Source organism: Hibiscus syriacus, unplaced genomic scaffold (genome assembly GCF_006381635.1).
Source record: "Hibiscus syriacus cultivar Baekdansim isolate YM2019G1 unplaced genomic scaffold, ASM638163v2 tig00110963_pilon, whole genome shotgun sequence".
NCBI classification, from domain to species: domain Eukaryota; kingdom Viridiplantae; phylum Streptophyta; class Magnoliopsida; order Malvales; family Malvaceae; genus Hibiscus; species Hibiscus syriacus.
Window position 1 is genome coordinate 1,111,989 of NW_024062936.1, and position 15,162 is coordinate 1,127,150.

General features: G+C 34.5%; 2 protein-coding genes and 1 long non-coding RNA gene across 3 annotated transcripts; 2 read left to right on the forward strand and 1 right to left on the reverse strand.

Annotated features, from left to right (window-relative positions):
- Nucleotides 1–1,282: 1,282 nt before the first annotated feature.
- Nucleotides 1,283–8,870, forward strand: LOC120148564 (DCN1-like protein 4; the record flags this gene model as incomplete). Its single annotated transcript, XM_039161647.1, has 8 exons — nucleotides 1,283–1,412; nucleotides 6,445–6,519; nucleotides 6,600–6,636; nucleotides 7,172–7,255; nucleotides 7,365–7,425; nucleotides 7,519–7,625; nucleotides 7,986–8,051; nucleotides 8,784–8,870. Coding segments are annotated over exons 1-8 (576 nt in total), but the record flags the coding sequence as incomplete, so codon positions are not given.
- Nucleotide 8,871: 1 nt separating this feature from the next.
- LOC120148590 lies at nucleotides 8,872–10,031 on the forward strand. The gene is made up of 3 exons (XR_005518380.1): nucleotides 8,872–9,178; nucleotides 9,347–9,448; nucleotides 9,615–10,031. It is a non-coding gene; the product is annotated as an uncharacterized LOC120148590 (long non-coding RNA).
- Nucleotides 10,032–10,550: 519 nt separating this feature from the next.
- LOC120148565 (deSI-like protein At4g17486) lies at nucleotides 10,551–12,052 on the reverse strand. Its single transcript, XM_039161648.1, has 3 exons — nucleotides 11,828–12,052; nucleotides 11,262–11,549; nucleotides 10,551–10,843 (listed from the first exon to the last, which is right to left on the reverse strand). The coding sequence occupies exons 1-3, from the start codon at nucleotides 11,958–11,960 to the stop codon at nucleotides 10,551–10,553; spliced, it is 714 nt and encodes a 237-aa protein (XP_039017579.1). The 5' UTR covers nucleotides 11,961–12,052.
- Nucleotides 12,053–15,162: the final 3,110 nt, after the last annotated feature.

Below are 15,162 nucleotides of genomic sequence, written 5' to 3' on the forward strand. Positions count from 1 at the left end.
TTTAACAAACACGTTTTTGGTGGATCAACACCTCTTTTAAATGATGTAAGTGATGAAAATAAAATGAAAGAGAAAAAAAAGAGGTAGTGAGGTAAAAATAATAAAAAATAATCATGAAAAATAAAAGTCTTACCCCACATGATATCTACCCGAACATGCTTAATATTCCTACCCGGACATGATTTCTATCCCGCATGCTAATTTCAAACAAATCCTAACCGCATATTTGTCTAGTTCGCATGCTTTGAACAGAAAATAAAGCATGAAACAAAATAGCCTAGGGTTTGGAATGAGGTTTTGGGGTGGCCCCTAATTCCATATACTCTCCCGATTAAGGTTCTAAAAAGGTACTCAAGTTCTCCTTGCTGGTGCCCCCTTGGGCTTGCCAAATTGAAAAGTTGAAATCTTAGGGTAGATCATAGCTTGATTCGGTCTTCTTAGGATAGTTAAATCTTAATAGCGTGAAAAAAATTCTAATTAAGAAAAGTTGAAACTTAAAGCAAAATCCTTGAGGCCTGAGGGTAGATTATAACTTGAATGCAATCTTCTTAAGGCATTTAAATCTTGAAATCATGTTTGGGTTCAGTAAGAGAAGTTGAAAATTGAAGCAAAATCCTTGGCCATAACTGAGAAGAAATTATATCTTGTTATCAATATATGTTGCATGTATGGTACACCAATTAGCAAGACAGGGCTTCTCACCAAGGTTAAAGCAATTAAAAGATTGAGTATATTTGATTGTTGAAAATGGAAACCTGAGCAAGTGAGAATAATGATAAATATGCTTGGAGAAACACAAGAAATAATAATTTGTTGAAAAGCAATCAAATAAGTTAAGAAGATTATTCTATCAAGATTTTATGTATGTCTAGCAGATTTCTTTTTTAAGGACCTGGGGATAGTAATAGTAGTCCATTGTAGGATAGGAAAGAATCAGTTACCAATTTTGCTTTCTACTCTGATTAGGATTAAAGGCATACTGATATGAAATCTGAACTTGTCCTGAAACACGTGGAAGTTGTAATTCAAATGGGATTATAAAAAAAATGGAAGTGTATTAATTTGGGTTAATGTGTGCTTCATTGTTTAAAAAATATATGAACTTTTAAGTTCCGAATCTAATATGCTAGACCATGCATTCCAATCCAGTACGCCAATCATGACAATACTATGGTTCAATTTGGCCTCTATTAACATGTTATTTACCAAAACTTGAGACTTCACTGTAGACCATGTGTTTAGAATGCTTTAAAGTTATTTGTTTTTCAAATTTATTGATTAAGCTGTCTAAGGTTTCGTACTTGACACTTCGTTTTATATTTCTCAGCTTCAAGTAAGGCATCTTCAAAAGAGATGGAACGGATTGACAACCTATTTTATTTTTATGCCAGTAGGTCTTCTGGTATGATTGAGTAAGTGCTTAGTGGAATATGCAATTCAGTAAGTGAATTTGTAAGTTTGGTATTTACATTTCTTGTTGAATTCTGTATATTAAGGAATAAAGTTATTCCTTAAATCTAGGAGTTAACTTAGACTATTAAGGAATAAAATTATTCCTTAAATCTAGGAGTTAACTTAGACTTGATATTCTCTAAATCTTAGTTCCAAATTTTTAGGAATTATTTCATATTCTTTGCTGTCTACTTTCCTATAAATTATACACTATTGATTCTTGGAAGATAGAACAATAAGAATAATTCTCTTCTCTTAGTTTTGTTCATCACATCATAGCTTTAGGTCTTACTTGATTCTGCTCATCTTTTTTTTTAAATCCATCTTGTCTTGTCTTTCTCTCATGGAAGACAATACAAAAACCTCTTTTGAATATGAGACTTCGCGTGTGTCTCATAATATCACTCAAGTAACCGCACATGGATCATTGGCCGTTCAAGGTACTGCTCTTAATACTACCTTTGAATCCTGTATCAGTCCTACTGGATTTTAGATTCGGGTGCCTCCGATCATATGACGGGTAATTTGTCCCTGTTTCACACATATGCCCTCTGTCACAACCAATCACATATCCGAATAGCAGATGGCTCTTACTCTCCAATTGCTGGAATTGGGACTGTAATCCCACTGAGAATTTTTCGCATAAAGTTCTACATGTCCCTAATTTATCCTGTAACTTACTTTCAATTAGTAAACTCACGGAGGATAAGAATGTCCTTGTTGAATTGCTCTTGGTTGTGTTCTACAGAAACAGAAATTGGGGAGGATGATTGGCACTGCTAAGGTAGACAATGGACTCTACATATGGGATAATCACAATGAAGTGAATAAACAAGGAGACTTGCAAGTAGGAACAACACTTTCTGCTTCGAATAAGGATATCATAATGTTATGGCACCGTAGGTTGGGGCACCCAAACTTCCCGTATTTGAAACAATTGTTTCCTCAATTATTTCGGAATAAAAATGTCAATTCCTTCAAATGTGAAACTTGTCAAACATCTAAACATACACGTGTGCCATACCCCTTAAAATCATATATCCAATCCCAACCTTTCTCTTTGATTCACAGTGACCTTTGTGGGGGCTAGTCGAGTTTAAAATGTTACGGGAGCTAGATGGTTCATTACCTTCATTGATGACCATACTAATTAAAAATTCGAAACACCAAAAATATTTCAGAGTTTCCATTCCATGATTCGTACCCAATTTAACTCAACTATACACACGCTCCACACCAATAATGAAAGAGAATACTTCAACTTTGTCTTAAGCCCATACCTTTCCGATCAAGGAATTATACATCAAAGCTCTTGCCCTTTGTATACACCACAACAAAATGGAATTTCCAAAAGGAAAAATCGACACCTACTAGCCATTTCTCGAGCCCTAATGTTCACAATGAATGTCCTAAAATATTTTTGGGGTGAGGTGGTACTCACTGCTTGCTACCTAATAAACTGAATGTCTTCCAAGGTCCTCAACTTCCAAGCCCCTCTCAATACCCTACAAAAAGCCTTTCCACTATTTTGTGTTCCCATATTGCCAGCAAAAATCTTTGGGTGCAAGGCCTTTGTTCATTGTCACCAACCCAACCAATCTAAACTAGATCCTCGGGCTCACATATGTGTTTTCATAGGATATTCATCTATACAAAAATGGTACAAGTGTTATTCTCCTTCCTTGCATCGCATGTTTGTCTCTCGCAATGTCACATTTTTTTGAATCTGGACCTTATTGTTCAACAACTCATCTTCAGGGGAGACTCTCAATGAAGATGAGAATCTCAATACTCTTCTCATCATACCTCCTGATCCTAGTCCAACTATCCCGATCACACCAAATCCTAATAACCATGATATTATTATGATCCCTGATACAGTGATATTGCTTCCCTTCCCACAAAAATACAACAGCCTCAAAACACTGTACTGACTACCGAACAACAGCAACAACAAGCTCCTGAACTCCTTGTTTATTCTCGGCGCAAACATTCTTCTGAGTTGACACAGCACAATGCCAATCTCATCCAAACCCGATGATTGTTCCATGCCCGAAGCATCTCTTGATCTCTCTATTGCAGTTCGTAAGGGCACAAGGACATATACCCAACACCCTATTTCTCGGTTTGTATCTTATGAGAATTTATCTAAGGCGTATAAGACTTTTGTGACTAATATTGATCATGTAGACACCCCAAGAAGTGTGGAAGAAGCTCTTGAATCAGCCGAATGGAGACAAGCTGTCTTAGAAGAAATGAAGGCTCTCAAAAGCAAGGAACATGGGAAATTTCAGATCTGCCTGAAGGAAGAAAAAAACAGTAGGCTACAAATGGATTTTTACTACAAAATTCAAATTTGATGGCAACATAGATCGGCACAAGGCTAGGCTTGTTGCCAAGGGCATCACCCAAACATATGGTCTTGATTACGACGAGACATTCGCACAAGTTGCAAAACTTAATACGGTATTAATACTTCTTTCCCTTGCTGTCAATCGAGATTGGCCATTGGTTCAACTAGATGTAAGAATGCCTCTCTCAATGGCGAATTGAACGAGGAAGTATATATGGATTTTCCTCTGGGGTTTGAAGAAGAGAAGGGTCGAGTGTGCAAATTAAGGAAGTCTTTATAAGGGTTGAAACAGTCCCCAAGGACATGGTTCAGTCGATTTGCTAAAGTCAGGGCCAACAGAAAATACATTCAAGGACAAGCTGATCATACTTTGTTTCACAATCACTTGGGAACTGGTAAATGTGCAATTTTTATCGTTTATGTTGACGATATCATACTTACAGGGAATGATCCTAGTGAAATTAGTGAACTGAAGAAATTCCTTAGCACATAATTTGAGCTTAAGGACTTGGGAAACCTCAAATACTTTCTTGGAATGGAAGTAATGTGGACACAAACAAGTATTTCAATTTTTCAACGAAAATATGTCCTTGATTTACTAACTGAAACTGTCATGTTGGGCTGCAAACCTGTCGAGACCACAATGGAGTTCAATTTGAAGTTAGGCATTAATGAGGATGGAGATGAAGTAAACAGAGGGAGATATCAACTTGTGGGAAAACTCATATATCTATCTCACACATGACCCGATATCGCTTTCGTGGTAAGTGTCATCCGAGTGCTAAGGTACTTGAAGGGAACACCGGGGAAAGGTCTACACTTTAAGAAAACAGAAAGTAGATATGTGGAGGTTTATATTGATGCAGATTGGGCTGGTTCAGTGAGAGGCAGACGCTCTATGAGTGGTTACTGTAGCTATGTATGGGGTGACATGGAGAAGTAAAAAGCATTCTGTCGTTGCTCGTAGTAGTGCTGAGGCTGAGTATCGAGCTTCGTCGCATGGTATATGCGAGGGAATTTAGATACAAAGATTAATGAGGGAACTCCTTCAAGTACCATATGACAGGCCCATGAAGATGTACTGTGACAACTAGGCAACGACCAGTATAGCACATAATCCAGTCCATCACGATCGTACCAAACACGTGGAGATAGATCGACATTTTATCAAAGAAAAGTCGACTCGGGAGAGGTGTGCATAACCTACTTACCCACGAAACAACAAGTTGTAGACTTGTTAAGTCTCAATAAAATCCAGTTTGAAGAACTTAGTGGCAAGCTGGGTTTGATTAACATCGACACGTCAGCTTGAGGGGGAGTGTTGGAATTATATATGTTAAGGAATAAAATTATTCCTTAATTCTAGGAGTTAACTTAGACTATATATTCTCTAAATCTTAGTTCCAGATTCTTAGGAATTATTTCATATTCTTTGTTGTCTACTTTCCTATAAATTGTACACTATTGATTCTTGGAAGATAGAACAATAAGAATAATTCTCTTCTCCTAGTTTTGTTCAGGTCTTCTGGCACCTTTGTTATTTTGGAGAATTATATTGTTATATGGATTTTCGATAACTACTAATATGTTACACCCAACCCTTTTTAAATAATTTTTAAGTTTAAAATTGTGTACTTTTCAGGCGGTGTCATCCAACCTACATATCCTGTCTTGCTCCCTTCTCTTTCATATAGATGTTAGGGATTCTAGTCACAATCTGATATGTGAGCTCATTATGACAAAATGCCAATGTGCTATGAAGTTCAAATCTTTTAGATCGGATGACTGATATGCTGGTTGACTGCTTGAATGGAGTTTATGTGTATACAAGCAACAGTATATGTTTGTTAGATTTCTTCTTTGATTTTCAATATATATGATAGTAAGTTCAAATTTCAAAATTATTTTTCTGAAAGGTTTAAATTCTTGGCATTTTCAATAGTGACAATTGAAAAAAGATAGTTTCACAATAACCAAGTAAGCTTTGGAGCATAACAGATTTTCTTTCATTTGAGCTGTGATTATAGGATTTATTTTCGAACTGGGAAGCTGTAATGAAGTTGAGATTAAATTTTTCTATGTGGTACACAGCCCAAGTTTTCTGCTTAGAGAATTTTAAAGGGTAATCTGCTTATATCTACCTATGGAATGATTTGATGATGGATTAAATCCAATAGCTAACAAGTCAAGCTAACTGGTCTTTTGCACTAGTTAACTCCCCATGTTGCTTGGACTCAGTAGTAAGTGCCGGATATATGTTTATTTTCGACAAGATTTGGGTTCATTTTTTCTAAGTTTTCTCTTAGAAGGCTGGAACGTACTTTAGTATGTCAGATATGTTGGATGTGGGTACTCTAGGAATTGAAGAGGCATGACTGCATAGAATAGAAGTGTCCAAATGACAATCGAATTAGTTCAGGGGTCATTCACAAAATTATATTTAACTTTTTTCTAGAAATACTTAATACTGTGAATTCTCGATGCAAAGCTGAAATAAGGATGCTGATAGCTGCATGTTCAATTACAGTTTTTATAATTTGTTAGTGTTGTGCATTAAAAATTAGTATCATCATCATGGAAATGAGTGCTGCTTGACTATTTTGAACTGCATTCTAATGTTATGATAAACTATTGAACAGCCCAGAAGGAATCGAAACTCTATGTTCCAACATGGAAGTTGATCACACAGATGTTAGGATCTTGATGCTTGCTTGGTAACTGTCATATAAACACGTCCAATAACTCATTTATAGCTTTTATCCTAAGCTTTTCTGTTGAATTGTGCATGTGTCAGGAAAATGAAAGCTGAAAAACAAGGATACTTTACCCTGGTAAGAATTTTTGTTTACCTTCTCCATTTACTTTTATAATTTAACTGTTAATGTGATCTATTATAATTTGGTTGAATGAAATTGCTATATGTTTCTATGCCCTCTGATTATTTTTCTTCTTTAACATGGCATGGTCGTATAGAAAAATCAGTTTCCAGTCTCCTTTTTTAGGTTGACTATTCATGTAGGCTGTACATCGATGCCTGGATTTCTGTTGTCATCTATGGTTTTGTTAATTGCCATTTTTGGGTCTTGATTGTACTCATTTTGATCAATTTCCAATATCTGTGATTTGATCATGATTTCCACGAGCTGCGAAAATACTTTTTAGTTTTTATTGAAAAAATCTCTGTTGATAGGAGTTTCTTCTTCATATTGTTATGATCCTCATTAGGAGTGTCATAACAGCTTGGATATAGGTTGACTGATACATTGTACCTTATAACTAGCAATATAATGATTCCTTAAATCCCAAGTTCTCTCTATATTTTTTTTATGTTATGATGAAAATGGCGTTTGAACCTTATATTTATAGGAGGAATGGAGAAGAGGACTAAAAGCACTGAGGGCTGATACTGTAAGTAAGTTAAGGAAGGCCCTACCAGAGCTAGAAAAAGAGGTAGAAAATTCTGAACTGCCTGATACCTGCGGTTGATTTACTTGTGTAAGATAATTATGGTGGAAATGTCTGCAAAAGTGACGATGTTCTCTTTTTATATTATAAATAGGTCAGGAGACCATCAAACTTTGAGGATTTCTATTCCTATTCATTCTGCTATTGCCTGACAGGTATTATGATAATATTGTGGCATGTATCTTGGATGTCTTTACACTGTCCCATTTTCCTGATTGATCTCCCACTTCTCGATTTCACGGTTGCAGAGGAGAAACAAAAGAGTATTGATATAGAAAGCATATGTCAATTGCTGGATCTTGTTTTAGGATCCCAATTCCGTGCACAGGTTGACTATTTTATTGAGTATTTGAAGGTGGGTTATGACAATTATTGCATTTGACCTCATAGATTGGAGTTGTTTATACTTCATCCCTTTTATGTTTCTGTTTATACAGACACAACTTCATAAGTTATTGTGGGGACGAGTTCATTTCAGTTTTATCTTTTAGGATTGTGTATGTGTGTGTCTGCACGTGTTAAAATGTCTGTTAAATTGATGGACTCTACAAAAGTTTGTTTATAAAATAGGATTAATCTGATTTAAATGTTTAATTTATTAGCTCTAAAGTTGCAGAAATGAATCTAATGACTTTATAGACTATTTTACAGAACAAAGTTGCCCTTCTGTCCAAAAAATAAATGAGGCTCATACCATGATTGTGTTTTAATGTAGATTCAGAGCGATTATAAGGTCATAAACTTGGATCAATGGATGGGCTTTTTTCGATTCTGCAATGAGGTACATCAAACTTAATGCTTGTCATGGAATTTTCTAATGTGTTCCCTAAGTTTAGATGTTCCACGATATAAAATAGGGTCAGCAAATATTTCTGTTAATTTCATATGTCATGCTCACGCAGAAATCACTTTAATTAAAAAGGGATTTTGGGATAACTTGTACAATTATACTAGTGTCTTGGATGACGTTCTTACTAGTTATACAAGACAATAGTGATTGGTAGTGTGTAGCAGGATCACCCTAGCATATTTGTAAAATAATAGAGAAGACGGAAGGGATGCCATCACTTCCTGCAGATTGTGGTTATAATTGAATCCTTTCTCATGAGATTTTATTGGTCTCTTTTCTTTTTGTTTTCTTTCATCTTCTTTTTCTCGCAAATATGGATCACAATACAGATATTAACTCTCTTTAGCATAAGAATTGGGATTATTTTGAACAAAAAGAAAACGGGACAGTACAAATGGTTGGAAATCATTGATCTTCGCAGTTCAATGTATGGACACATTTACTTCCCCCCCCCCCCTATTATTTATCATCAGATAGGATAGAGAACTAGAAATAAATGTTGTAGCTTTAATATAATCTTCAACTGCTACTTGCATGATTGCATCCTTGCACCGTTATTTGTCTTAGTAACCCTGTTATCAGAGCCATATTCTTGTCTGAGATCCTCCTCATGTTAATAATTGAGCAAGTGCTTGCATTTTCCCTTCTCTGATATATTAGCAGATAACTTTCCCGAACCTTGGTAATTATAATCCGGACCTCGCTTGGCCGTTGATCCTGGACAACTTCGTAGAATGGATGCAGGGAAGCAGAGCTAAAATCTATTAGCTTTGGTCCACTTGATTCTCAGCTATAAACTTCATTCGGTATAAATACAGGTTCTTTTTAAAGTTTAAGCCTCCTCTCTTTGATCTGTTTTTCTAGAGCCTTTCGTGAATTTTTTCTTCTTCTTTGTTTCTGGGAGAAGACAAATCGACTTGAAAGTTTGCCTAGGCTTGCATTATGTAATAACAATGTATTGTGAATAATCTGTTGTCAGGAATGTTCAAGTTGTAGCACAATGTTTATCCAGCTTATCTTCAAAACGTGAAGGTCTTCCTCAAAACATACCTTCCAAAGTTAGTTTCTCGGTGTTACATATATGCAGAGGATAATCTCAATGTATCGAATTGTATTTGTCTTGATATTTAAAATATTGTATTATGATGTTATATTATGAACAAATTGATTCATCAGATACAGCATAAATGAAATTGGTAATATTTCTTTCATACTTCCCTGTGAAGATCAACCTCATCGTCTATGTACCTACATCGGACTGTCATCAGCAACCAGCATTTTAAGTTTCCTAAGGGCACTGGCGAACAATCTGTTGGACATCAATTTCGGTAAGCATAGTGTGAATTTCATAAAATTTACCTTTCTAGTGTCAATCCGCTCTGCTATTCTTTTTTATTTTTATTTTTTTGCATGAAACATGTCTGATAGAAACAGCTCCGCCTTGCATGGTTATGCCTTGATAAGCTTTATGCTTGATGGTTGTATATCATGCAGTGAAAAGGACTTGAAAGTTGTCTTGGACAATCAACTTTAGGTAACCCTTTTGGGAGCATATGATTTGGAGTTAACCGGGTGCATACATAATGGCATAAGTTGGATGTTTTTCCTTGTGTTGTGCCCATGTCTGCTTATATCCCATTCACGTTAAGAGTTAATTTGATGGTATCATTGTGCTGGAATGTCCGCCATTCATTTGCTTCTGATGACTGCTTGATGTTCAATTGAAAAGACAGGGGACGTTTCTTCTGGAGGATTTGAGTGGTCTTGTAAAGATGTTTTTTCTTTCAGGACAAACTACGACAAAAGTAGGTCCTAACCCAGGTCTAATCAAGTTAGTTCCCATAGTTACTCTTTAAACGATGAACGTCCAGAAAAACTATAATTTTAACATCTGTAATTCTTTCTTGTAATTCCTAGCGATACTTTTGGTATCGGCTTTTCGTGGAAGGTGTGTTGAAGTAAAATAGTTGATAACAATGTTGTATAAGCTGACGTAAAGTATCACATTCATCAATTACTCGAGTGTGCAGTTGTTAAAAAAGTAAGTGGTAGTTTTTGGGTGTGTTGGGCGGTATTATTATTAATTCTTAAAGAAACAACATAATAATTTGACATTTTAAATGTGGTCTTATACTGGAAATGGTTAAATGTGATCTGAACGCTAGAGGTTAAGACAAATATATATATGTGGGACCCTAAGTTCTAATTGTTATTTGGCAATTGCCATGCTTTCTAGGCTCTTTTTTAACCTTTCAGAATTTTGTAATAAATTGCATTAATAAAATCTCCTCCATCCGCAAGATTAAAAACAAAGAATGTATGTTTAAAGAAATGAGCAAATAATGTACCAAAAAAAAACATAAAGAAGCCATTAGAAAGAATTGATAACTTACAAATGTACAGATTTCAAGCCTCCAAATATTCCCAATGTTAGAATAATAACAAAAATATTGCAACCCAAAAAGGAAGCCTTGGCTTTGCTTTCAAAAGAAAATAAAAGTAATCAAGATGATGGAGCAAGAATGAATGGTGAAGTCTACCCCGAGTCTGAGATTCAGTGGTCGAAGGCGATGAGCTCGAAGATGAGGTTGAAGATAACGTGAATCTGTTGGAATCGTTCGTCAATTTCTTCTTTTCTCCTTCACAGGATTTGTCTTCGATTCTGTGATGCTTCACCTTGGTTGCACTTAAAGTCACTGGAAGAACGCAGTTGCAGAAGAACCCTACCAAATCAACAATACATTATCAACGATGATCGTCCTTCTAAAAGTTTTAAAATTCTCATTTTATATATTTTCTATGCTCATTTAAAATTTTATAAATCAGACTCTTAAAATTTAATAAGATAGTATACTAACATCAAATTATGTGCATCTCAATTACAAAGTATTCATATCCGAAACATATTCCGATATAGGATAACGATCCCTCGAAGGTATATGTGTTTCAAAACTATTCCTACAGATGTCATCACTCTTAAATCCGAATCCGAATATCATAAGATTTTGACTCATTGTTGACACTTTCAACCATTATCTTCCCTACGCAGAAGAGAAATCAGTTTCCATGGCAACTTAAAACGGCAAAAAATGGACCACGAATGAAATCAACAGATAAAAAAGCAGTGTTTAAGAGTGTTACCAATTCTAGCAAGGCGATTAACCCAGCTGGGGATTGGATTCCCAGTCAACCTGATGCAAACATCGTTGCAGAAATGGTTACAGTTTTTGGTGATTAAATTGTAAGCATTTCCTTTGAATTCATTGGCCAAATCCTCCATAACTCCCCTCACATCCGCAGGACCCAACTCCGTTTTCCCGATCAAAATTGATTTCCTAAAGGTGAACCCATCGCACTGTTTGGGTTCTGCCTCAAATATCCCAGTTGTTGGATATTCGTGAGCCCCAAACGCATATTCAACCCCATGAACTGCCACCCCAAAAAAGAAAAACTTTCTTAAAGACATATAGCAGAAAAAGGAAAGCAAGTAAAAAGTATAATTTTCTTCAAACTCACTTCAGCTAAGGTTTTCAACTTTCTTTTCTTGGATCTAAGAATGAAGGAAACAGATCTGAGAAGGAATCATTTCCAAAGATTTAGTAAAAAGGAAGAAAAGAAAACCCAAAACCATTTTTAGATCCCAAAAAACACAAGAGGGAAAGTTGATTGTAGAATGTCGATAGTAGCAAGGGTGTAGGAAAACTAACCCTGAACACCAGAATGATAAACCCCAAGTCCGAACCAGTAAGCATAGCCATTAATTGGCGTTAGATCATACACGTTCAGATACACTGGTTCAGATCCTGTTTCCACACAACTCCAATTCTTACGACACAACATTTTCTTTTTTTCAGGGAGTACCCAGTTTTTTTCTTCTTCTATGAAAGTGATCGTCGTTGGTCACTGAAGAAGAAGATTGCTAACATAATAATATAAAGAAAATGTTTTTTTTTTCTAAAGGGTTTCGCTTTTCAAATTCTTTAAATAGGGTTTGGGGGAAAAATTGAGGATTGCCTTTGTGAGCTTTATCTAAGAAATCCAAAACTCCTTTTTTTTTTTTTTTTATTTTTTTGATAGACTTTAAAAAAACCATAGGATTATACATATCAATATTAGTTATTCAAAAGTTTCGTTAAATCATTATCATAAAAGTGTTAACACACTAATACATACTCTGAAACACTTTCTAAAAAACGTGATAATACTCAAAAAATTGATATAAAGTATTCTTTATTCTAAGTATTTAGGGATAATATATTGTTTAATTTTGATTGATATTATTCAGTTTTATCTTGAAGAATGTCTCTGATATATTGTGGACAAAAAGAAGGTGCAGCCGAACAGATTAGTGAAAAGGTTAATGGGGTGAAAGATTAAGTGGGTAACCTAACTTAGACCCAAATGATGAAGGCATCAACATCAGATTTAAATGGGTCCATTAAAGCTTTTTTTTTTTTTTTTTTTTGGTTTTAGCTTTTGCATTATTTGTCTAATGGATAAATTAAGGGTAAATTATGTATTTAATATCTAAATTATCATTTTGATCTGTTTTAGTACTTAACTTTATTTTTTAAAATCACACATAATGTTAGTTTTTGTTTCATTTTAGTACCATGATGCTAAAACTGGCAGAATTGTTACAACTTGATACTTTTTTATGGGTAATTACATCATTCATCACTTATCTATCTTCTCACTCCTATTTTAGTCATTGGTTTTTTTTTAAAAAATTAATTACTTAACTTTCACATTACTACTCTATTTAGTCACTCTAACTTTCAAAATAAATATTAATGAAATAATAATAAATCCATCATGTCATAAAATATTATTAATAAAATTAATCAGACTGATTAAAACATGAGTAATTTAAAAGTTGAGTAGTTAAATTAAAAAAATTTAAACTTTAATGACCAAATTAGTTGGTCAACCCGTTGCTCGTTAAGCTTGTTACCTGTTAAGCTCACCAAAATTTTTGTTTTTTAAGTGTAAGTAAAATATACTAATACTTTATAAAACTTATTAAAATATAATTATAAATTTAACAAAAAATTATCAAAAGAGTGTATGAAACAAATTTAAAGTATAACATTAAAATAACAATCCATATATACATTAAAATAATAATTAGGGTTTAATTTTTGGTGTAGTAAATAATAATGTAATTAGTAATTTAATATATTTAATTATCTATTAGAAAATTAATAGATTAGTAATTTATCATTTTCAATTATCTATTAACAAATTAGTAATTTTTTTGAATGAAATAATTTTTAAAGATAACTACTAAAAATTAATTAAAAAAATTAACGAGTTGCTCGCTAACTTATCGAGTCAAGTTAGACTTTGCTCGACTCAGCTCGTTAAGGTTTTGAGTCAAGCTCGAGTTCGAGTCAAGTCTACCCGAGTCAAGTTTTGACCGAATCGAGTTTGAACAACTCAACTTATTAAGCACCCCTAGTGTTGTACAATATCAATATGAAATAAAGGAAAATCATGGATCTAAACTATACGAATTTTATTTTTAAAATATAACCCATACAATGTGTATTTAGGACACATAATTACATAAGTACGAGTTGAATAAAGACAACAACGACAACACTCATGTTTAGACTTTATCTTTAATCACTCGACAATTGTTAATTTTGAGTTGTCAAAGATATTTTTCAAAATTGATCAAACCTATATCAGTATAATAGTTAAAGACAATTGTTTCTTATGAAATACTCGAGATCTCAGTATCCAAAATTCTCTTTGACACTCATATTCCTATGAGTTTGATCAAATTTAATAATTATATTTGACAACTTAAAATCAACAATTTTTTGTCATTATATTCTCAATCTCACGTTATAGACATATCTGATATTTTAAAGTGTTTAAAAATATATTCTGAATTTGTAGTCTTTAATTTATTGAAGATAGCAAGTCGGATTGAAAGATTCTTGATATCGCTCGAAATTCTTGCATGGTGGTCATCGTTATCGCAATCCTGCCTTCTGAAGAGCTTATCGGATCATTGTCCCATCACCCTGGAACAACGTCTATTATCTCCCGGCCCCAGACCCTTCAAATAGTTCTCTTAGTCTGACGAACTGAGTTACTCTGAACTGATAAAAGAGATCTGTGCCAAAGGACGTGACAGTGGAATAAAAAACATCTTATTTGCATGCAAGGCAGCTTCCAAGGAGTGGTTGAAGGCAAATAAACCAATCGATCCAGATTCTATTGATCAAATGGAGAGGTGCATCTAATCTCTAGACATGGACATATGCTCAGGAACTGCCAACTCATATGTTGTTTGTGAAGTAAACGCATTGAGAAATTGATTGTGGAATGCTTACAAAGCGAAGAAAGAGACTTGATTCAAAAATCAAGGCCTAAATGGTTCAATGAGGGAGATCGCAACACATAATTCTTCCACCTTTCCACGTCGATCAGACAAAGGAGGAACCATATAGACTCAATAACAAGTGGTAACTACATCTACGTCGACTTTATTGAGATTTCAAAAACTTTCTCTAAATACTTCAAGCAAGCCTTCAGCGAAAGAAACACAATCAATTTGGTTAGATGATACATTTGTTTCAGACAACTTAAATATGAGGTTGCTGCCACTTTGGAAAGACCGTTTACTTTGGAAGAAGTGTGGTCTGTCATCTCTTCCGCAGATGGTTGCGCACTTCTGATCCGAATGGTTTCGACATTCAGTTCTATAAAAAATACTGGGGTGAAATTCAAGTAGGTGTGATGGATTTCTTTAGCAAGTTCTACGAAGGAAACTGTTTTGATATGGCACTGATTTATTCATTCATAACATTAATTCCCAAAGTGAAATTCTCGTGGAAGACTATTGACCTATAAGCCTTATTGGAAGCATGTATAAAATTCTCGCGAGAGTGCTTGCAAGAAGATTGGTGTTCTGCATTGGAGAATCATTGATGAAGACTAATTTGTTTGCTCTCTCGGTAAGCAAGCAAATTCTTGACTATGCGTTACTAGCTAATGAATTAGTTGATTTGGATCGAAAATGGAGGGA

Excerpts from the sequence above, each read along its gene's own strand:
- LOC120148565 (XM_039161648.1), bottom strand. The coding sequence starts at position 11,960 with ATGTTGTGTCGTAAGAATTGGAGTTGTGTGGAAACAGGATCTGAACCA. Across the intron at positions 11,550-11,827 it reads TTATCATTCTGGTGTTCAGG|TTCATGGGGTTGAATATGCG; the intron begins GTTAGTTTTCCT and ends TTGGGGTGGCAG. Across the intron at positions 10,844-11,261 it reads TAATCGCCTTGCTAGAATTG|GGTTCTTCTGCAACTGCGTT; the intron begins GTAACACTCTTA and ends TTGATTTGGTAG.